At 47.3% G+C, this 22847-nt stretch overlaps 1 protein-coding gene across 2 annotated transcripts in view; it reads left to right on the top strand.

Annotated features, from left to right (window-relative positions):
* Positions 1-22847, top strand: part of dennd5b (DENN/MADD domain containing 5B) — a 62334-nt gene continuing 39487 nt past the window's right edge. For both annotated transcript variants that reach the window (XM_080851250.1, XM_080851251.1), the window contains exon 1: positions 1-315. In XM_080851250.1, coding sequence (XP_080707376.1) covers positions 207-315 — 109 coding nt within the window. In that variant the 5' untranslated portion in view covers positions 1-206. The remainder of the gene's footprint in view (positions 316-22847) is intronic.

Consider the following 22847-nt stretch of genomic DNA (forward strand, 5'->3'; position numbering starts at 1 on the left):
CAAGACAGAGCGGGCCAAAGGAGCTCCGCTTTTCATGCCAGCCTCTGCTAAATCAAAGCCGAAAAACAAACCTAAGGAAACTAAGACCACTAAAACTGTATTACGACTCCACTGTTTAGTGTATTCGAACTAGGTTTCGCTGCCTTCCATGGAGCTCCTTTCTTTCAAGTGTTGAAGTCAACCAACCCGATCCATTTTGAGCGAGGATGAGCGTGAACAGTACGGGGACAGGGTCGGCTCCGTGCCGCTTCGCCCATTATTTCGTGGTATGTGGAATAGACACCGAGACTGGGTTGGAACCAGACGAATTGGCCGGTAAGCTTAGCCTATTTAAAAACTGCACAAAATGTGTTTTTTTTTTTAAAAACCAGCTCCGCTTGTTTGGACACTGGGTTTTTATTCTGGTGCTTCTGTCGAAGGCAGCATAGAGCTGAAAGACATTCAAACCATGAGAAGCTCGGTTTGTAAAGTTGTTTTGTCTAGTGTACTAAGAGAACTTATCGATTGCTGTACCCTACTATTTCCTTTGTTTTGCCCAAACTGTTCGATTGAAAGAAAGTTGAACGGTTAGCACACCAAACTCTCAACTCTCAGATGCAAAGGCGGCAGCCTTTGTCAACAATGTAACCACACACATTCCTAAAAAAATGTAGCGTTGGACTCATGTTGTTGAACAGTGGAGTAGCCTATTTGTATTATGCTAAAATTATGCCTGATCAACCTTTTGTGTAACAGAAGCTGCGTAATAATTGTGTTTGTGATGATGATCTGATATAGGTAGGCTAGTTATTATAGTGATTGTTTCGTTTGAGCTAAACATCATTTTACTCCTGTGAATGGTCTTGAAAGGTTTTTAGGTTTTCGCCATTCATGTGATATGTGTTCACTATTCATGTTACATCATGTTAAAAAGACATTCGCTTTCAAGGCACACTTTCTCCGTGTGGGTGTAGATCTGTATCTATGTTTGTGTGTACATGAGAAGTCATCTAAATAGCAAGTGAATCTTCTCAACTTGATATTCTTTACAGGTGGCAATCAAGGCATTTCAGTCGATTATGTTCAGGGAATCAGAGTTCAGTGGACAAAATAAGTAGTGTTTTTGAAGCTATGTTCATGCTATGTTCATACGTATGTTCATGCGACATAACTCTTAGGAAGAGGTGCTAACAGCATCAGTGACTGTCTCTAAGTATGAGGTCAGAATAGCTGCACTTTGACCTGCTGTTTGTTTACCAAGTGCAGAATGATGAAACTTCAACTGTCTAAATGATAGTACTTGGTTGCTCCAAACACTATCTGTTTTCTCTGAGCTGTAACAGTGTTTGGTCATCTCTGGCATGCTTGTTTGCCCCCCTTCTCTCTCTCTGTTTGGGATTGGGAGTGATTGGGGAGCTTTGATTGGGGGTAGTGTTATGGGTGGTGTAATCTCTGACTTCTGGAGGATTAAATGGTGGGAGTCTTCAGCCCCAGACAGTGAGCTAAATCTATAGGCCATGTTGGTAGTCATGAAGACTTGTGTTGGGGGGGGGGGGGGGGGTGCATTATTTGGAAAGATTCCTCTGTTGTACATGTCCGACTTAGAATCCCTGACAAGGGACAATTTGGCCTTCGCCACACTGCCCATGTGGGAGACGTTTGCTGCTATAGAGGGCAAACCAGTACCCCAGCCTGGCTGGCCCTGAGTTGAATAAACCAGGCCAGCGTGTTCTGTCTGCTCTTGTTTACACTAGCATGGCTAACGCAGGGCAGAAGCTAAGCCAGAGAGCAATCACAGATGTCATTGTCCCATTTCTGAAAATGTTCCTTGGCTTCTGAGCATGATGGTCAGCTACTCGTAATCAGTTAAATTAAATTAGCTACCTGACAAAACCCGGGGTATCTTCCCCTCTCTCTGCCTTAAATCCCTAGACAGACGCACATTAAGTTTGAGAGCAGAAGCATTTGAAAGGGTAAGGGTGGGATTAAGGCTGCCCTGTTGGGGGACAAAGCAGTCTGGCTGATGCCCGTCTGTCCCCTAAGAGCACACATCATCAGAATATTGAGGAAGGGCTTAGAGGAGCTCTAGCTCCAGATGCTGGCTATGGGACATGATCGTGAGACAGAGTGGACATGGGACATGATCGTGAGACACAGTGGACATGGGACATGATCGCCAGACACAGTGGACATGGGACATGATCGCCAGACACAGTGGACATGGGACATGATCGTGAGACACACTGGACATGGGACATGATCGTGAGACACACTGGACATGGGACCTGATCGTGAGACACACTGGACATGGGACCTGGTCGTGAGACACACTGGACATGGGACATGATCGTGAGACACACTTGACATGGGACATGATCGTGAGACACACTGGACATGGGACATGATCGTGAGACACACTTGTGGCTGCATCTGGAGCTGCCTGGGTTGAGATGTTGATGATGTGATTGTCGTTGGTAGCATATTGTGACCCAATCTGTTGGGGGTTGGTGTGTCAATGGGCGTTGCATGGCCCATTAACTAGACGCTTCTGTCCATGTCTCCTATCAAACAACCATTCCCATGACACTGCCTAGAGGAGTGAACAGCCTAGAGGTCATCAACAGTCACAAACACTCCCCCCACACAGAGGAAGGATCATCTGGTTCACCCCTTACAGACATACTTCCATGACTGACTCTACTTGTATCAAGTTTCTCATTGTTGGCCCTGTCTGTCTCACATGCCTATAAAATAGCTCAGTACTAAAGTACAGTACGCACGCGTGACCCTCATTCAGAGCTGCTGCTTATTTCTGGCTCTGCTCCACTGGGCCGTCACTGTTAGAGTATCTGGCCCTGCCTTTGTGTGGGGTGGCCCTGTTCCCCTGGCCCATTGTTCTGGCCAGAGGGGCAGATTTCCTGTGGATCGCTCGCCTGCATGGCTGCTTGTCGGGTATCTCCTGAGTGTTCGTTCGTGTCCGTGCTGACACGCAACCTCTTTTGCTCTAGCTCGCTCTCTCTCTCTCTCTCTCTCTCCTCTCTCTGTGTCTCTCTCTCTCTCACACACACACACACACACACACACACACACACACATACTCCAATGAATTCCCCCTTGTCCATACGTAGCTGAAACTGTTCTGTTCTCCACGGCATGAGAATCAGCGACATCATGCTGACAAGTTTGGGGTTTCTCTCGACCGTCTCTTACATGTAACCTTATTTAGCATTCTTTCACTCATGGTTATAGTGAGGTGGCATATGCCTAGGCTGCTGTGTTCATATTAAATAGGCTTGAGGTTTATGAACTGTTTTTGTAACTGCATATTTCATCTGACCTTTTAGCTAATTATTTCGAGCTGTTGATTATAGGAAAAGAGAACATCTACTGAAGTTTTAAATATGACCTTGTTCTTGTGGTTGGGCCACCTTCCATGTTTGTTTGTGTGCTGCGTATTAATGTGGTAGTTGTCCCCAGCCCCAGGGAGCTGCCAGTGTTGTGTTGGGGGACAGTTGCTTTCTCTTCCCAGCGCAGCAGCTGTGAGAGCTGTGCAAAGCCAATGTGGTGATTTGATTATGCAAACAGACACAGCAACCTTTTCTCACACGCACACACAAACACACACACAGTCTCTCTCTTCCTTTCTCTCTCTACCCCCCTGTCTGATTTTGTGTGGCTGTTGTAGCTGAATGCTAGCGGCCCTGTGTCTGGAATGTCCTCTTTACATGGCTGTCTGGTCTGGGCCTGCGGGAAGGGCAACAGCACACGAGGCAATGACCCTCATCTGTGGTGTCTTGTGAGGAAATAGGTTTGACCATAGCATTTTATAAGGTGGGCTATGCCCCTCATCTGTGGTGTCTTGTGAAGAAATATGGTTCGACCAAAGCATTTTATAAGCTGGAACCACATTCCTTCTGTACATTCCATTTCCGACATTGGAGATAAATCACTGCATCGCTGTCTGTGTATACTAAGACCCCCCCAATCTGTCAGAGCTTGTGTTTGCATTCAGAGATGGTTGCCTTTATTAGTCATGGTTCAATATTTTAAGAGATCCCAAAGGCTTTTAAACGACTACTTGGTGAATTGCCTTTTATTGGGTTTGTATATTAGACCAGAGGGGTCCGGAGGTGCTCAGTTGTGTCTTTCTCTAAGGTCCCGTTTATGAGACTGGATGGAAATGGATTCAATACTTGAAAGCTTTTGAATAAAGGAGTATAAATAGTGTCATTCTGGCACAGCGCTGGAGTGTTGTACTATGATGTGCATTCCAAGCGCAGGGCATTCTGTGCTGAGGAAAGAGGGAATCTGTAAGGTGAGAAGCGCAGAGCTATTTTAGGAGGTGAGGCTGGCCGACAGCCGGAGGAGAAAGATACTTGCTTTAATGTTTTATGCTCGCTGGAGGTTCCTCCCTTACCCACCCTGTTGAGGATACCAGCACGTAAAGATGTTTGCAGTGCTTTGCATACCACAAGAATATCGTCATGCTGCAGTAGCTTCAGTCTCAGTTCCTACTGCACACATCCGGGCATAGCCTATTCTCCTTCCTCTTGGTTCTGCAGGTGGTTCCTGTGAGACCCTCAGCAGGACTTGGTCCTTGAGGGACCGGTTGGCGTTCAGTGGGGGCCCCCCCTACCAAGCCGTCTCTGTCTCTTTACACCTGGGCCAAACACACACCTCCTATCTCCTCATTGACCCTCCTGTAATGAGCCGATATCAAAGAGACAGGTCAGTTTGCAGCTCTGTGATAATTAGGACCAAGGGTATTAGGTAGTCTAAACCAAAGCAGCACCATCGTGAGACTGCCATTGTCCTTGACATCAAACAGAACTAATAAACCTGGCTTTATGGACAGAAGAGGGGGTGAGGTGGAAGGCTAGTCTCCTTCTCCTCAGCTACAGTTGGCACGTTTGACTGCTCCACTGCAGAGAGAGAGCACAAAGGGCTCTAAGAGGGCTTTCAGCCCAGGCCATCTGTCTGGAATTGCCAGCCTACATGCTAGCCTGCTAAGTAGCTACACTAATGTTGAGAAACCTCCACACTTCCACCCCACCCCCACTCCCCCCCCCAGGGACCCACAGGGAGTTCAATGATGTAAGGTTCTCTTTGACCTCCATACGGTCATCATTGCCCAGTGCACTTGGTCTCCCTCTGTGACACTCTGGAGTCTGGACTACAAAGAGAAAAGGAAGAGGAGAGAGGGGACCCTTGCCCATTTTGTAGGCACAAGGGTAGAAAAGTGCTCTCTTGTTGTATGTTGTACCGGGTGAAGTCTGTCTTCATGCTCTCCGCCGTACATCATGGTTGAATGGCCACTTCAGTCATCTTTGCCTTGTGTATTTTTTTTTTAAGGGATGGCAAAATGTCGAGATGGATAGGAGTTGACAGGCCTGGCTTTGTTAAGCCTGTTAGTGTAATCCTTTCAGATGGCTCCTCAAGGCCCCTCTGATCGCTGCTCTACTAAGCTGCCGAGGCCTGATCTAGGGTTCATCTCAAGATCAACATTTGACCTAAAAGACATGTACACTATAAACACATGCACACCCAAACACCCAAAACACATGTCACCCATGTGTATGCAGAGACTGAACCACATATGTGTATAGGGCCATGTGTATGCAGAGACTGAACTACATATGTGTATAGGGCCATGTGTATGCAGAGACTGAACTACATATGTATATAGGGCCATGTGTATGCAGAGACTGAACTACATATGTGTATAGGGCCATGTGTATGCAGAGACTGAACTACATATGTATATAGGGCCATGTGTATGCAGAGACTGAACTACATATGTATATAGGGCCATGTGTATGCAGAGACTGAACTACATATGTATATAGGGGCTAAAACCTTCTTTCAAGGCAACATCTAAACAAGGGTTCTCTCTTCATTGACATGATGTCAACCATCTCATTATAAATCCATTACTTGCATGGCCACAACGGCATACTTCCACCCGCTATAATGTGAAACCCAGCAATCATGTTTCCATGAGCTATCCATTGACCTTGGAGTGGCAGTGACAAGGGGCCCCTGCTGCGACTACTTCTCACATCACGTCAACGTTCATAGCGTTCATATTAAAGCTAAAATTGCCTGTCTTTAAGCAGTGGACCCAATGGAATTGCCTCAAGAGTATTGCTTCCTGCCAACCATGGGGTTGTCTTAAAAGCATTGCATCTAGTTGGGAGTCTTCTGTTTCCTTAGTAACTACCTTGTAATCATGATTTAACCACTTCCGGGGAAAAAAAAGAGTTTCCTTAAGATTTGCATCTAGCTGAGAGTCTGCCACTTGCCTAGGCGCTCCTAGATAGCCCTCTTATGGAGCAGTTAATCATGTGATGTGCTATTGACATACGAATGCCTGTCTGCCCTCTGACCTCCCAGCCCATATGCTCTGTCTCGCTCAGCTGCTGATGGGTGGAGGGGTTGGGGGTCACATGGGGCCCACAGTACAGGAGTGTGGCTGTGTGGGAAACTCCGTTCTTTTGTGTTGTCATCAGTGGAACATAGGTTTGCACACGGTCTGATCTGAAGATCTTTGTCAGATATCTGAACACTATGGCCACGGTCACAGGGGCCTCTGCAAATGTCACAGTGTTATTTCAGCCCAGTATCTGATAGAAATGCTGTTCTGATCTGTAGAGATATTGAGAGAGGTGTCAGCATGGTAGGACTTGTCACAACCTGTCATGACTTAAACCTGGTTTGACTTGCCTTTCCCTTCACTCAGACATGTTTTAAACCTGGTTTGACTTGCCTTTCCCTTCACTCAGACATGTTTTAAACCTGGTTTGACTTGCCTTTCCCTTCACTCAGACATGTTTTAAACCTGGTTTGACTTGCCTTTCCCTTCACGCAGACATGTTTTCCCAGGTCTCTTGTTTCTCCGGGATGACTGTGATGTGTTTATGTAGGCGGTGATGCTAACTCATCCAACACTGAGAGAGCCACGTGGGCTGAGATCATGAGCGGTACCAAGCACTCTCATCAAGGCAATACCACTGTGACTCATCTTCCGGTTGCTTCCACGGATCCTGCTTTGCACGTCTGGGTTGGCACCGGTTTGACTGCATGCGAGCGCTTGCCAGGGCTACACTTTCTGAAAAGGCTCAGCAGTGAATATGACATAACGCACCTCCTCTCCACTGGCGTCACGCTCAACGCTGGCCAGACTTTCTTCCAAGGGACGAGGGCCTCACAATCCTCTGCTCTCTCCATCATCACACTTTTATTGATGTCGTGGTCACTGGTCAGTGGGAGCAGCAGGAAGATGACATTATAGACAGACTGGGCCAATTGACCGAGATCAACTTGTGATTAGTACCAAAGAGGGCTTTCTTTGGATGTTTGTTCATAAGAGAACCCAAAGCTATAACCATCTGACCATGACCTCTGAAATGGCAAACAATCATCAGCCCCACATCCAGCCACAAATGATCCCTCCACATTTGGCTGCCACCTTGATTCAGTTACTATGGGTAATGTGTCACTCTGTGTGTAAACAAAGCTACTTATGTGCCCCCCTTGCTATTCAACAAGATGTAATGTTGCTTGCTGCCATTTCCAGCCTTCCGTCAGCAGAATCACTGGACGCCATAATAACCCTGTGCTGTGTGTTATGTCACAGGCGCTGTAAATCTGCTTACATAATGGAAGTTCTCCATCTTAACGGCACCGCTGGGCCTCCATCTCACAGATTACTCCAGCCGTACATGAGAAACACACACACACACACACACACAAAGCTCCCATTACAGGAATATGTCCACCGGGAGTGTGTCCCTACCATTCAGTGGCATAAATCAGGCATAGTGAATTGCACGTTCAAATCAAAAGGCTCATCTCTGTTCACTATTATGTCATCATTTGTGTGAGTGGATATTAGAGTGGTGGAAATGCATGTTCATGAAAAGAGTCATTGATGAAGGCCTATCTAGAATCGGGAGGTTAAGCATCCGACTGGCCTTCTAGAATGTTCGTACTGGGCAGGCTGCTGCTCTTAGAATATGCTTCATATTCATTTTTCATATGTTTCTGAGTTAAACCGCCCCCCCAGAGGTGTACAGTCTTTGTGGCAGGGGCCTGGGTAATAACAGTCCTTTTCACAGGGTCACTGTTCTGTACAGCTGTGTGTGTGTCTCTGGGTGTGTATTTGTCTCTGGATGTGTGTGTCTCTGGATGTGTGTGTCTGGGTGTTTGTCTCTGGATGTGTGTTTGTGTCTGGGTGTGTGTCTCTGGGTGTTTGTCTGAGTGTTGGTGGGGTGAGTGACGCAGTCTCGATCGTGTTGACTTTGACCCTTGACTGGGTTCCAACTCAGCAGGTGACCCGGGTGCTCTGATAAGCCTAAGTAAACATTCCCTCCAGTCAGGACGTCTCTTCCCAGCTGATAGCTCCCACTGTCGCAAGCAGGTTGTCTCAGTTAGTAAACAAAACATCCTCTAAACAATCAGAGCCATCTGATGTACATCAACCAGCTATGTTCAGCTATGCTTTTAACTGTGTTCCCCTGAGGCAATGTCCACCAGAGACATGAACGCATTCTAGCAGTTGAGGCTGGGCTGATGCAGGAACAGTTTCCTCTCTAGTTAGGCATCAGTCAACCCTTACAGAAATATTTTCTAGACACATTCAAATGCTACGTTGTATAAATAATGTACAAATATATATGAACACTCACATGGTTCTAGAAAATAAAGAGTGTGACAAAGCAGAAGAAAGGAGCATCAAAAGGTATGATCGTTTTGTTTTTCATGCCACAGACAGAGATGGATGAGAGTATGAGGTAGTGCTATTGTGAGGCGCTGAGTCTGCGAGGGTCAGTGAGTGGTGGTGCCAGTCTAGGGAGCGTGGGGGAGTGAGGATGGCACAGATGAGAGAGAGAGGAGATGATGCTGCCAGGGTCAGAGTCATTGTAGACACACCACAATGGGCTCATTGGCCTAATGAGACCAACTCTGATCTGGAGTCAGTCTGTGCCTGCACCCCACACACAAACACACAAATACACACATGCATTTAGACTTTAAGCACCATCAACAATCCCCACAACAAAGCCAGCCTGTTGCATTGATTGAGTTTAAAAGCGAACCAGACTTGAACATTTTCAGTTGAGGAGTGCACTGAGGCCAGCCAGCCCAGAGACAGTCACACGCCCCAGAGAACAGAACGCTCCCTTGAGGGTTTAAGACTTGCGTTTGGATCATGTGGTCCTGAGGGCTAGAGTGAGGCTTCACACACAAACACATCCTTCAGTCTTCTCGTCTCTCGCTACACCACTGGAAAATTGCCCCTCTGCGATGCTTCGGCTGATCATTTCAGCTGATGCTCAGGGTTTTTTTTTTGCTCCCCCTTTGGAAAAAACATTTTTTTTGCCAAACAAACATGAAAACATATTATATAACAACTCACTCTGGCGCTGGACATTGGTGCTTTTTAACGGTAGAGAATCTAGACGCTCCCAGCCCTTAATAGCCTTGGTTGACATTGCCAAGAAATAATCTCAAAATGAGGCAGCTAAAGGTTTAAGGCATTTAATGAAGTTAAAAACATCCAGTGACTATAATGTTGACAACAAAACCAACTTTGCCAGTGTGTTCTGCTTCTCTGTGTGTGTTTACATCAATGCCTCATGTTAGGGGGGACCATTCCAGAAGACCACAAGCCTATTTCACCCATAGTGTCACCCTCCAGTTTAGGGCTAAGCAGATTTCAGCGTGGCTGCATTATGACACTCCATGGAAGGGTGATTATGAAGGGTAGAGAGGAGCAGCTCGCTAATGATGGACTACCGGAGCAGTGATGGACAGCAAATTGGCTGGAATTAAAATCAGTCCGCGTAAGGCCAGCCATCATTTTAGAGCAGAGCAGAGCGGGAGGGAATAGCAATATTTATCTAATGTCTGTCTCTTTCTGCCTGGCGCTTGATTTGCATTCTTGTGTGGAACCAACTAGAAAGGACTTGATAGAAACATGAAATGCCGCAGAGGAGTGTCGTCTCCAGTCTTTGTTCACTCTGTGTGCCAAAGCCAGTGAAGGGTGGTGTCAAACATGCCACAGCTTCTTTTACCCAGTGAATGCTTTGTGTTTTGTTTTTTTTCCCTCTTCCCTCTTCTTGTAGTTGTTGCTTTCGTCTGTTGAAGACCCAAGTGCATTTGTTTGTAGAACCTGAGAATTTTACAAATAAATCCCTTCAACTCTACTATCTCTGTGACAGAGGAGGCAAGCTAAAAAAAAATGCCTAACATCTGTTATGCAATCCCTCTAGAATCTAGATTGTACGTGTTCTGTCTGGACTCTTAATTCTCTCCCACAGTAATGTACTGGTCCGTTTTGCTGATGGCTTTTTGACCCGCATCTCTGCTCTCCCCGATGGCTGAAGCCAGCAGCCTGGGGGGAAGTGAGGGTCAGAGGGAGAGATTAAGATAAATGAAGGTCTATGAGTAATGGTCAGGACACAGATGTGTGTAGTCATCTTGTAGGATGTTCTTGTGATGGGAAATCCATACTTTTCATCTCCATTGTGAATGGTGGATTGACAGTTGCCTGCATTGATTGTTACATAGGTGAGCGATGCGATTACTTGTTCAGCAGATGAAATTGGGCCAAAGTATGCAGGTTGTAATGCTGTAGACCTGTAATGAGGCCTGAATGGAGCTCCAGATTGACGTTGTGTGAGATCATTTTCATCTTCATATCTTGATTTGAATAGCCAGCACTCTGGGCTTACTTTGCATACCATGGCGGCCAGATTGGTGGCTGGTTGCGGCTGGAAAAGACCTGAGGATTAAACTAGCGATTAGCCGTCTGCTTTTCTCACCAGTCTGGACACCAGTGGGATAATGAGTGATTTGGCGCTACATGGCTAGCTCTACATGGAAGGGCCATTTATTTTCTTAAGTTCTGAAATTAGGCGTGAATAAATCACCATTCTTTTATGTCCTAGCTGGAATAGCCCCTGCCAGATTCCTGTCATTTTTGCTAGCAGCACACTCCCATAGTTACATGAACTGTGTTTTTCACCGTAAGACTAGATGGCAGAAAGGCATTTACTAAAGGAAATAAGGGGGCAAGGCCAGTTGTGCTGATGTTAACGTTGGCTTCTCAGCAGACATATTTGGTCTTTTGACTAATCCCTCCAGTTCCATGATGAGTTGCCATGGAGACAGATGGCTCTGATGCAGAGGCAAATGATATGCGAGTGTGGAAGGAGTCCCCCATCCCCCAGTCACGGAGGAACACGCTCCCAGTCTGCCCTGATTTAATTACCTTCCTTCGCAAAAACACAATTGCTGTTGTCTGTCAGTTCCAGCGTCATGGGAAGGTATATGGGTTGGTTGTTTACCAAACGGCACAAAGAGCGCCAGGAGGGCTCACTTAATGGAGGCCGCTGTGTTTCCTCACGGACACGTGACCAAGCAGGCAGCCTTGAAGATGCCTTCCGTCGCATTCCCTGAAGTCTTTTTCTCAGAACCTTGGAGGACATAATGGAAATGGAGGGGGGGGGGGGGGTTACTCACAGGCCTGGCTGTTCATTCAAAGACTGTGTGGCCACTAAAGATGATGGATAGGATAGATGGAGATCTGTCTTTGTCAGATTTATCCTCTGTGTACTGTCAGTTGCTCCCTCCTTTAGCGTTCTGTGTATTTTGCTCCAATAGTACAAAAGGCTCATGTGTCGAGTATGTTTGTGTGTCTGCTACGTGACCGCATGGCCATGACTCTAGTTCCACAGCTGCACAACATCACACTGAGGAGCCATCTTTTAAGATGGGCACTGGAAATCTTGCACTAGATTCCCTCCCTTCTGAAAGCCAGGCCAAATGAGTGAGTGAGCCTGACTGTTGGGGGAGTAGAACCACAGGGTTGTGCCCTGTTCCTCCAGAACTGTTTGGAAAGGAAGTGTGAAGGTAAAGGCTTTCTACCGTCTCCTTTAGAAATGCTGGACCAGTGAGCTGAAGGGGCCTCTGCTGCTCCATGAGAGTGAGACTAGTGAAATGGCCGCCTGGCTCTGGCTCATTGCCCTGGGTTTGCAGGGACGTCAGGCAGAGCACTCACCCTGGGGGGGGGGGGGTCAGCCTCAGCTTGGCCTGCGTTTCCTCCCCTCATGTGATATGAATGCCGCAGCTATCAGCTTGTTTTTCTTTCCTCCTTCCCTCTTTGTCTATCCATCTCCCTTTCTCCATCTCACTCACTCACTCCCACACACTCACTTCCTCCCTCTCTCTCTCTTTCTCTCACTCTCACATTGCTGTGCTGTGCTCCATTTGTCTGTCGTATTCTCTCTCTCCTTCTCTCTCTCTCTCTCTCACTCTCACATTGCTGTGCTGTGCTCCATTTGTCTGTCGTATTCTCTCTCTCCCTCTCTCTCTTATGGGTATTTAGTGAAGAGCTGACCAGGAAGCAGCTGTCCCCCAGGCAGTTTGTGGACAGGGGTCTCTCTCCTCCGCGCAGTGGAGGATGACTGCCAAGAGCACTCCACATCTCTGAGGCTGGAGCTTTGCTAAATGATCCCCTCAGATCCCAATCACTGAACCCTCTCCCTCCACCCAGCCTTTTACAGAGATGCTCCATGTGATGATATGATGTTGCGATTAAAGCCTGCGACTGACTCGGTGGAATATTTGCGGCTCGTCCAGCTTTGCTATTTATATCCCTCTTTATCAGGGCTGTGGAACAGTAGGGGGTGTGTGTGTGGAACAGTATGTGATGTGTGTGTGTGTGCGTGCACTCGTGCTGCCGCTGACGGGGACAGCAGAGGATTCTGGGTAAGCAAAATGGTGTCCCACAGCAGGCGTGTGAATTGATGCCTGTCACTGTAATCGCTGAGAGAGAGAGAGAAAAAGAGAGAGAGAAACACGATCGCATTAAAGCTCTTCCTCAGTATCCCTGAAAGGAAATGTAGGCCAGCATGGTGCCATGAGGGAGGAAGAGGAGGAGGATGGAGGAGGAGGAGGAGGAGGAGGAGGAGGAGGAGGAGGAGGAGGAGGAGGAGGAGGAGGACTGTGGCTTGGAGTGGATCAGTCATAACTGGAATAGCAGAGCGATTGATTATCTTTATAATGGCTGACATCCACCATTCAGCAATAACAACAGACTGCCTTTGCCTTAGGGAGGCAGTTGCTCTATAAAAATAACTGCTGCAATTAAATGTGACTGAGCAAAATGTTATATCTTAGGAATTTCAAGCAATTGTGATTGATGGTGAACTAAATCCTTGAGGCAAGCTGAGGCAAGAAAGACAAAAATAAAGCTATTGGAAAAGGAAACCAGGTACTGTATGTGCAATAACCTAATGAAGGGAAGATGATTGGATCAGATGATTTTTCCCACCTAATCAACCCACCAGACTTCAAGCATCCTTTTCTCTCTGATCCCTAAGCTACTCTGCCATCTTCATTTAGTTTCTTTACTTGGTGTCAATCTGAGAATGATTGGGAGAACACACACACACACAGACACACACACACACACACACACACACACACACACACATAGCCTGAGTTCTAGTGAGTCATCTTCCCGCCCCTCCTCCTCATCCTCTCTTGCGAAAGGGACACAAACAAAGGCACCAGAATTGCAGGGTGATGACATCACTCTCCCATAGAGCACTGCTCAGCCATCACAGTCATTTGGGCTGCACTCTGGACGGGCCCTTTGTGCTCCGTACACACACACACACACACACACACACACACATATCCGGCTGGGTATAAAAGACTAAAGACTTGTCGTGTAAAGATAATTCATGATAATTAAGAGATTAGCAAATGACGAGTGCCCTCCGTTATGTGCTCTCTCTCTCTCTCTCTCTCTCTCTCTCTCTCTCTCTCCTGTCAGTGGACAGATGGCCGGGTGCTGTTGTTTTCAGATGGCCAGCCCTGGCGCGGTCTGTGTGGCTGCTCTTGTGTGGAGAGGTGGAGTGGCACACCGCCACCTGCTTTGGCACACTGCCGTCTGTGCAAGCCCCACCACGTAACGGAATGTGCCCAGAAACCCAACCAGCTTAGCAGAACCAGCGCCAATACTACAGAGGGGGTTTTATTGGGAGAGGGCAGAGAAGGAGAGATGATGAGTAAAAGAAGAGGAAGAGGAGGAGGAGGGAGAAACAGGATGAAATGAGAGGGAGAGCCCACAAGTCTCTCGTTGCTATGACTACGCTTTCAAACCAAACACACTTTAGTGACACCTTCTCTTGTTTTGTTTCAGCACAAAAGGAAGGCTTTTCAGACATTATACTCCATGCCTTGGACTTCTGATGAAGTGAGCTGAATAGTTTGTTTCTCTTGCCAAAGAGAACATAGTGCAACCGCACAGGGAAATGCTCTCTGCTCTTTATTGAGCTGATTATGACTGCCATTTCAAAAATTGGATTGATTTGCTGAGTGCTTTTCCGTCATTCTCAGACATCTGTCAAGAGCAGAGAGGGGACGAGAGGGAGAGAAGAATGAGCCTTTGAAAGTCTCTTTTGGGTCGGGAGTGCTGTTTCATTAATCACGCGTCTGTCTTAGTCCTGACTACGCAGCTGTCCACGCAACCTCCCCTCGCAGCACACTGCACATGCCTGTATCCAACAGACGCTGAAACGGCTGCCCTCATCACCCGGTTGTCAGGACTACAAAGCCTGTCAATCATGGCCTGTGCTTACCATGCACGCCGTGTTTGTGTGCTTCGTGTCTGAACTTTGAGCTCTGCCTGTGGAACATGGAGTCCATGAATAATGCAACACTGTCTGGGCCAAGGCTACATGTGTGTGTGTGTGTGTGTGTGGGCGTGTGTGTGTGTGTGTGTGTGTGTACGTGTGTGTGTGTGTGTGTCTGTGTGCGTGCGCTTGTGTGTGGGTGCGTGTGTGTGTGTGTGTGTGCGCTTGTGTATGATGCTCTCATGATGTGTAATTATTCTGTATTTATTCAGCAGAGGCTTATCTGATCTCCCTGTCAGCATATGTTTCTCTCTGCCCCCCCCCCCCCCCCACACACACACTCAGTGGTGGTCTTTTGAATGATGCACATCTCCCCCTCGGGACTGGATGAATTTATTTAGGAGTTACATTAACCCATGATCCCAGGGCTGTTCATATGCACACACACACACACACACACACACACACACACACACACGCAGACGTGCATGGGACTTTGCCTGGTGTTTGTATCAGGGGTGCTATGAAGAGAGCATTCAGCGGCTAGGTGTTGATGTGGAGAGGTGACTTTCTTCATGAGAATGGACTTCATCTCTCTTTGTGCTTCCCTCCTGTCTCCGCTCAATGCCAGAGCCAGTCCTTTCAAGTGTCTGGACGAGTGTGAAATTAATTAGCAATTCAAAGGCAATTCTCTCCACTCCTCCGCGGGAAATGGGCTCACCTCCGAGAAGAATGGAGAGGCAATGGGCTGAGGCAGTATGCACGTCTGCAGAAAGAGAGAGAGAGAGAGAGAGCGGGAGAGAGCGGGAGAGAGAGGAAGTCATTAACTCTGAGGATGCACCCCAGGACGTGCTGTTCCCCAGTCCCGTGCTCCTGGTGCTGAGGCAATATGTCTCTGAAGTATGAAGGCATCATATATGTGTGTGCACGTGTGTGGGATTTCCATAGTGTTTCATTCCCTGGTATGCAACTCCTATTCAACTAGATGGAGTTCTTTCTTTGTTATTGTGATGTGTATTTAGTGCATTTAAGAGGCTCAATTGAAGGTGCCTAATGTGTGCCTGATTCCGACAACCCAACCCCCCCCTCCCCCCCCGCTAGGATGTGAAGGTGTTTTACAGTCTCTCTCTCTCTCTCTCTTTGAGGAGTGGCTTTATTGAGCCTGAGTGTCAGTGATGGATGCTGTTCACGCTCCCAGCTGGCCCACGCTCAGCACCGGGCAGCTCTGGGCACACGCCCACTGCCAGCGGTCAAGATCGCCTCACATGCTCTACCACACACGGAGAGGCAGAGGGCACGGGGATGGAGGGGCAGTGCCAAGTGTTTTGCTCCTATTCAGACTCTGAAAGCTTTGTTTGATGGGAACTCGAGGTTGAGACGAGCTCACACTGGGTGGTGGGTAGAGAGAGAGGCAGGAGAAGAGAGGGAGTAAGATGTGGAGGTTTGAGCGAGAGGACAGGAGGGGGAGTAAGTGAAGTTTGGTGAAATGTCTTTATTACTCCAGTCATTTATTAGCTTCACGTGTGTGTCTGACTGGGCCTTTTATCTCTTTATTCCTGCTATCATAGGGCTGGGCTCAATGGCTGGCAGCCAGAGAGCAGTGCACACACACACACACACACACACACACACACACACACACAGACATGCATTAACACACACACACACCCTTCTGTTCTGCACCTGGCTTCCTAACCCCCCCACCCCACCCTGTCATCTCTCATGAGGAGGTGATGAGTGAGAGGACATGACAACCTCTGAATCACACATGAGCCTCTGCTCTCCTGTAATCCCCACTGCTGGCTGTGGCTGTGGATTGGCACGAATCCGACAAAACAAAACGTGTCATGATACAGGGGTAACGATTAAGTATATTGAATTTTTTTAAATCTGATTGTAGAACTGTTGCTTTTTGACCATTGCATAAAGAACACACATATGCATTCAACCCGAGCCTCAGTTTATGTTCCTATGTTGCAGAAGAGTCAAATGGCTGAAGATGCTGCTATCTAGCAGTTGGGAGTTTAAGCGTCACAGTAGCGAGACAAAGTGACCGGCTGACATTGATTTTCAACGCGAGTTGGCGATTTACGCCAAGAGACCCACTGGACTGGGTGAAAGTAGGAGAGAGGTTGGTTGTAAGCAACATGGCGAGTGGGAGTGAAGGCAGCCTGACACATGTTGCTGAAACCATAAATGGAAAAAAATTATAAAAGATGGCGAACCAAATTCGGTAGATAATGGTGTTTGTATATAAATTAAATTGATTTAGCTTTATTTCGTCCTTAGATTTCTTTTTAAATTATCGAGAAATAGACACTGTACAATCATTTGTGGGGTGTCTGCCAGCCAACTATCTTATGTAAGCATGTTAGCAAGCACCACTACTATCCTGTCCTGTCCTGCCCTTAATCACACTCCCTATTCAAGTTCAGTACTGACTCATCAGGATCTGCTCATGCGGTGTAAAGGCCAGTAGCATGTTCTGAGAGCATAAGTTTGATAGGCTGCGACTCACTACTCCCCTCGGAAGGTGTACCCGTTTTTGTTTTAGTTTTTTCCCTATGTGTTTACTAGCCTATCTGATAGGTTACAAATGTCTGCAGTCAGGTCAGTTGAGGACAAGATTCAGAAGCACGTATTAGTAGCCTGTATATTAATTTAACATCTTTCCCCAGTCTACACTACTGCAAAAACCCCACTGGCCTCCTGTAGGGAGATGTGTGATGGGGTGAGCTATGTTGGTACGTGTTTGTTCAGTTATGTCTTTATGTCTCAGGACAAACCCATTAGTTTGTCTCTGTTGTTGGGTTTCATTTCTGGGGAAGCAATTGCCTCATTCCTAGTGCTTTTAGTTTCATTGCAAAAAACGTGGGCCTGATGGCACATGATCAGGATGCCAAACTGCCGGAGGGGGGAAGAGAGGTTTGGGGAGGAATTCATTTGGGATATGTTTATATCACCAGGCCGACCAAATCTCATCCACATTTAATGGGCCTCTCTTTATCTCTATATCCCCCCCCCCCCTCTCTTTCTCTCTCTAGCCTTCACCATAGGGCAGAGCACTGGCTTGCCTAGCAACAAGACGTGTTAGTGTTGATGATGTTGCAGGCTGCCGATAGGTTGCCAGCTTTTCTGTAGCGCAGAATGGGAATGTAAGTCAAGGAGACGCTGTGAAATCAGCGCTTTACAAAAACAGGCCATGTGTGAAATGGAGTCAGCATCTGGAGATATTTTATTACCTAAGATAACAGTGTGTGTGTGTGTGTGTGTGTGTGTGTGTGTGTGTAAGGGTAGTGGGCATTTGGGCTGTTGTTTGCCCTGATAAATAGATGTGGTTAGTAGCCCTTTTCCTCTTCATTTATCAAGAGGCCCACTGCTTGGAGGCTTGTCTTGGTAACTCTTGATCAAAGTCAGGAGTGGTGTGGATGTGGCTGTCATTGGCCTGGCCAGAGCTGTGGAAGCAGAATGGATGTGTGTGGTACTAAAGCGAGGTAGTGTGTGTGTGCATGTGCCTGTGCCTGTGTGTGGGTGTGTGAAGACTGCATCAATCTGAGTCAGTCCATGCACACAGAGAATGAGGGATTTAGTGACTTTTCAATACATTGTGATGACAACTCTGAATGTATAGCCCTTTTGAGATATTTCCTGTGTTTATACACACCACACACCACACACCACACACACACACACACACACACACACACACACACACACACACACACACACACACACACACACACACACACACACACACACACACACACATCCATGAAAGCATAGATTTCCATGAGCGTGCATAAATACCACACACACACACACACACACACACACACACACACACACACAAACACACACACACTCCTACTTTCCCATGAGAGAGACAACTGGCACAGATGTGTCTTGAGCTCCTTGGATAGAGTGCAGATTGAGGGATGACCCCCATGGTAATCTAGATGTGGGCTTTAATCTAGTTATGAGGCCTAAGAGGGCTGGCAGTCACGGTCCCAGCCAGCACATGAAGGCAGACCACACACTAATCTCATGGCAACCTTAGACCTCTAGAGTTGTGTGTGTGTGTGTGTGTGTGACTGTGTTTGTGTGTGTGTGTGTGTGTGTGTGTGTGTGTGTGTGAGTCTGTCTGTGTGTGCACCATTGTTTGACTGTTTGTTTTTCATTACTGAGAGAGTGGAGAAGAAGGTAGAAGGAAGCTGTGATTTAAGAAAAAAATCAATGTATTTGTATTTTCAGTTTGAATGTCGGGAGAGGAGATGATTGCCTCTTTCAGGAGGGAAACTGACTCCTTGTCAAAATTTACATGGTGCCTCTCAGCATTCAGTGTGCAGTACTACACCAGGGTTGGCCCTCACCTCAACCCATCTGTCTTCTTCATCTCTTTGTCTCTTTCCCCCTCTCCTTCTCCTCCTCCCCCTCACTACCTACTATTCCCATAAACACCACCTGAATATGAAACAGGTTGAGACACACACACACACACACACACACACACACACACACACACACACACACACACACGCACTGCCATGCGTGCGTGCTTACAAACATGTCAACACACAAACCACGGTCGGTTACCACATGCATATTAAGCCGTTTTGATTATAAGGCTTTTAAACACACGCCAAATTCATTCCATTCTCAGTCACACATAGGCACAACACAGACGGCAGCCTGCAGATGTCACCTGCCCAGCCACACTGATTATGCTAAATGTGAACCTTATTATGTATTCGCATGCAACCACACTGATGATGCACATTGTGAACCTGATTATGTCTTCATTCACCAGGCAGAGATGCAATCATGTACTACTGTAACCTATGCTTTTTTCCATTAGACCATTTTTCCTTTTGTGTCTGTGTGTGGATAGTTTCCATGGTGTAGTCCGCTGTTCTCTTCCACTGTATGTGTGTGTGTGTGTGTGTGTGTGTGTGTGTGTGTGTGTGTCTGTGTGTCTGTGTGTCTGTGTGTCTGTGTGTCTGTGTGTCTGTGTGTCTGTGTGTGTGTGTGTGTGTGTGTGTGTGTGTGTGTGTTGCTCCTAGAGATGAGTGAGCGGAGGCCAGACTATAGGGGAGAGAGGGAGTAATCGATCCCTTCGTTAGTATGGGCAGGAGTGCTGGCGTTGTAAATGGCTATATATAAAACAGTCAATCATTGTTATGTCTTGCGTATCCCCGTAGCGTTCTACATCAGAGTGTGGAGCCAATGGGCCTCGTTATTAGCCCTGTTCAATAACACATCAGCAGCCAAGCCAACTGACCGACAGCAACTTATAGACTCTGCAAGGTCACTGCTGCTGAATTAAGGACCCACTTGCATGTCTCTGATATCCCGTGAATGATGTAAGAAATATTCTTTGAATATTACATAAACATGGCAAAACATTAATGCACAATATTCTCTATTCACATGACTTATCAAGAGAGGCATAGTCTGAGTGGGTAGTAGGTGTACATTTGTGGGAGTGAATTCAGATGACTCGTTTCTTTAGCTCCTAAGGGCTTGATCAGAACCGGCCACAGATTGCAGGAGGAGGAGGAGGAGGAGTAGGAGGAGGAGGAGGTGGTGGTGTGTCTGGATAGGCTGCTGGGGCTGGGAGCGCTCGAGGTTTGGGCCAGTCGATAAGAGTTGTCTGGAATCCAGTTCAGCCGCTATTATAGCATTCTAATGGCCCTTCAGAGAGACCACAGGCAGGATTCCAGAGTCCATGGACACAGACAGACATACACCAAAACTGCATTGAGGCTGATCATAAACAAACACACACACAGTTCTCCCATCAGGGCTGTTTGGCTTTTAAATGTCATGTTGGAACAAAGTGACACAATGCAGGACATGCTTCAAAGTCCAGAGCAAACTGTGACGTGTGACAAAGGAAAACAAAGCCATGAATGTAGCGCTGGTCCTTTTTATATACGTTTTCAAATGGGACATATTTGCATCTTTGTTACAATGCAAAAAGGGCAGGGAAGTGAAACCCAACCCAACACAACACAACACAGCCTGGCTGATCATTGAGGGTTGCCTAACTGCCAACCAGGCAGAAATGAACACAATGTCTAACGGGACGAAAGACATTTTCTTCCCAACACAAAGGGTGCCATTTAGCCATCCTACCTGTTTAGCAGGCGACAAAGCAGCAGCAGCAGCAGCGGCCGCACGCATGCTGTAGCACAAAGCATTCACCTCAGCCTCTGTCTCTGCCTCTGGGAGGTGTTTGTGCGGCGCGCTCGCACATACCAACAGGAGAGCAGCAAACAGGCGCGGACAAAAGGAGACACTAAAAGCCTCATTGTGCGTGTAGAACAAGCAGTTTAATCCCGAGCAGACTTACGGAGCCAGAACGAGACCTAGAGATAGAGAGAGAAAGAGAGAGAGAGAGAAAAAGAACAAGAACAAGTCAAACGAAGTGAGGAGATGAGAGGAGAAGAGGGAAATGGATGTAAACATGCTAGCTGGCTGGCTGTATAACAAGAATAATGCTTATGCTAGCTGGCTGGCGGTATAACAAGAGTAATGCTTATGTAGGTTGGTGTTCCTGTAGTGTGCTGATAGTCGGCCATGTGCACAGCTTCTCTGGCTTCCTCCTGATCACGTTTTTCCCCACTGGGAACAAGTGCGTGACCCATTTTGCAGTGTCCACATAACTGTGCACGGCCTCTGTGTTTGACACTGATGGTGTGTGAGTGCTGAGCTAACGTTACACAAGGAATGCCCCCTTACAGACATGCTGGAGTGGGATGTGCTGATGTGAGTGTGTGTGTGTGTGTGTGTGTGTCTTTGGAGGAGCTGGGTCGTGACAGGGGTGCGTGCGTATGTGTGACTATGTACAACAAGAGATGTTTCTAACACACACATACAGAGTTGCTGAGTTTTTGTAATTTAAAGAGTGATAGAAGGCAGGTCTTAAACATAGCAAGATGAACTTAAAATAGGAAGGCATGTTAAACACAAGCTAATGATTTGCAAAGTGACAGACCACTATCTGTGTGTGTCTATCTTGCCTGGACGGCTGGCTGTGTTTGTATGTTTATCTGCATGGTTGACAAGTTGGTGCTTGTTTATCAACTGCCTCCTTTTATAAGGGACCTTGTGATGGTTCATCTCTGCACACACACACACACACACACACACACACACACACACACACACACGTCTCTGTGATTCTTTCCTCTGGTCTGAAGTGTTATGTAATAGCGGCTGCCTTGCTGAGGCTCAGGGGAGAAATGTGGACAGAAGCGCTGATGATGCCATGACCTTGAGCTGATCCAAAGACAGCCAGCCAGCCGGCCCGTCCAGTCTCTCTCTCTCTGTCACTCTCTGTGGAGGGAGGGAGCAGGAGAGATGCCAACTGGGCCTGTCTGCCAGACCAGACCGTGTGTGTGTGTGTGTGTGTGTGTGTGTGTGTGTGTGTGTGTGTGTGTGTGTGTGTCTGTGTGTGTGTGCATCAGGTGTTGAGGCATAGGTAATGACTGCAGGTACATGGCAGGTTGGTGTTTAGTGGTGGGCAGTCAGGCTACAGCATGTAATGGCATGACCCCACTGTCATGTTAATGAGACTAGCACAAGGCCACATACACTCAGGAGAGAGAGGGGTTCATCAACACTTGTCTTTTCCACCCCACCCCCCCTCTCCCTACCCTTTTCAGCTCTCCCTCCCTCCCTCCTCTGATTTTCAATGAGTGTCCTCTGCTCAGGGCAAGGGCAGGCAGACTGCTGTTAGACCCCCCCCCCCTCCCTATGGAGAGCACAGCACGATATCTTACTCTCTGTCTCTCTCACACACACACACACACACACACAAAGCCTCAGGCAACAGACAGACTCTCAAAGCTAAGATGAAGGAATGTTTTCCTCTGAAACTAAGAAAAATGGATGCCAAACGGATATGCTAAAAACATGGCGACTCCCTCGTTGGTGGTCATCGAGTGCATGTTGCTGGGAATGTGGGGAGAGGTTGCTGAAGGTGTTGAGTCCTCTGATGGTGGTCATGGTGATCATGTCTGATGGTGGGGCTTTACAGGATGATGGTTGCGCTTGGCAACAGAATCACTGAGGGAAGCTGGGCTAGTTATCAACCAGTGGGAGTTTTATTGACTAAGATGCCGGTGTTGGGATCATATGGACTATGTCAAAATATCCTACCCAATTGAGCACAACACCTTCTTACTCATCACACACACAAACACACACACACACACA

Source organism: Sprattus sprattus (genome assembly GCF_963457725.1).
Source record: "Sprattus sprattus genome assembly, chromosome: 14".
In the NCBI taxonomy this organism is placed as follows: Eukaryota; Metazoa; Chordata; class Actinopteri; order Clupeiformes; family Clupeidae; genus Sprattus; species Sprattus sprattus.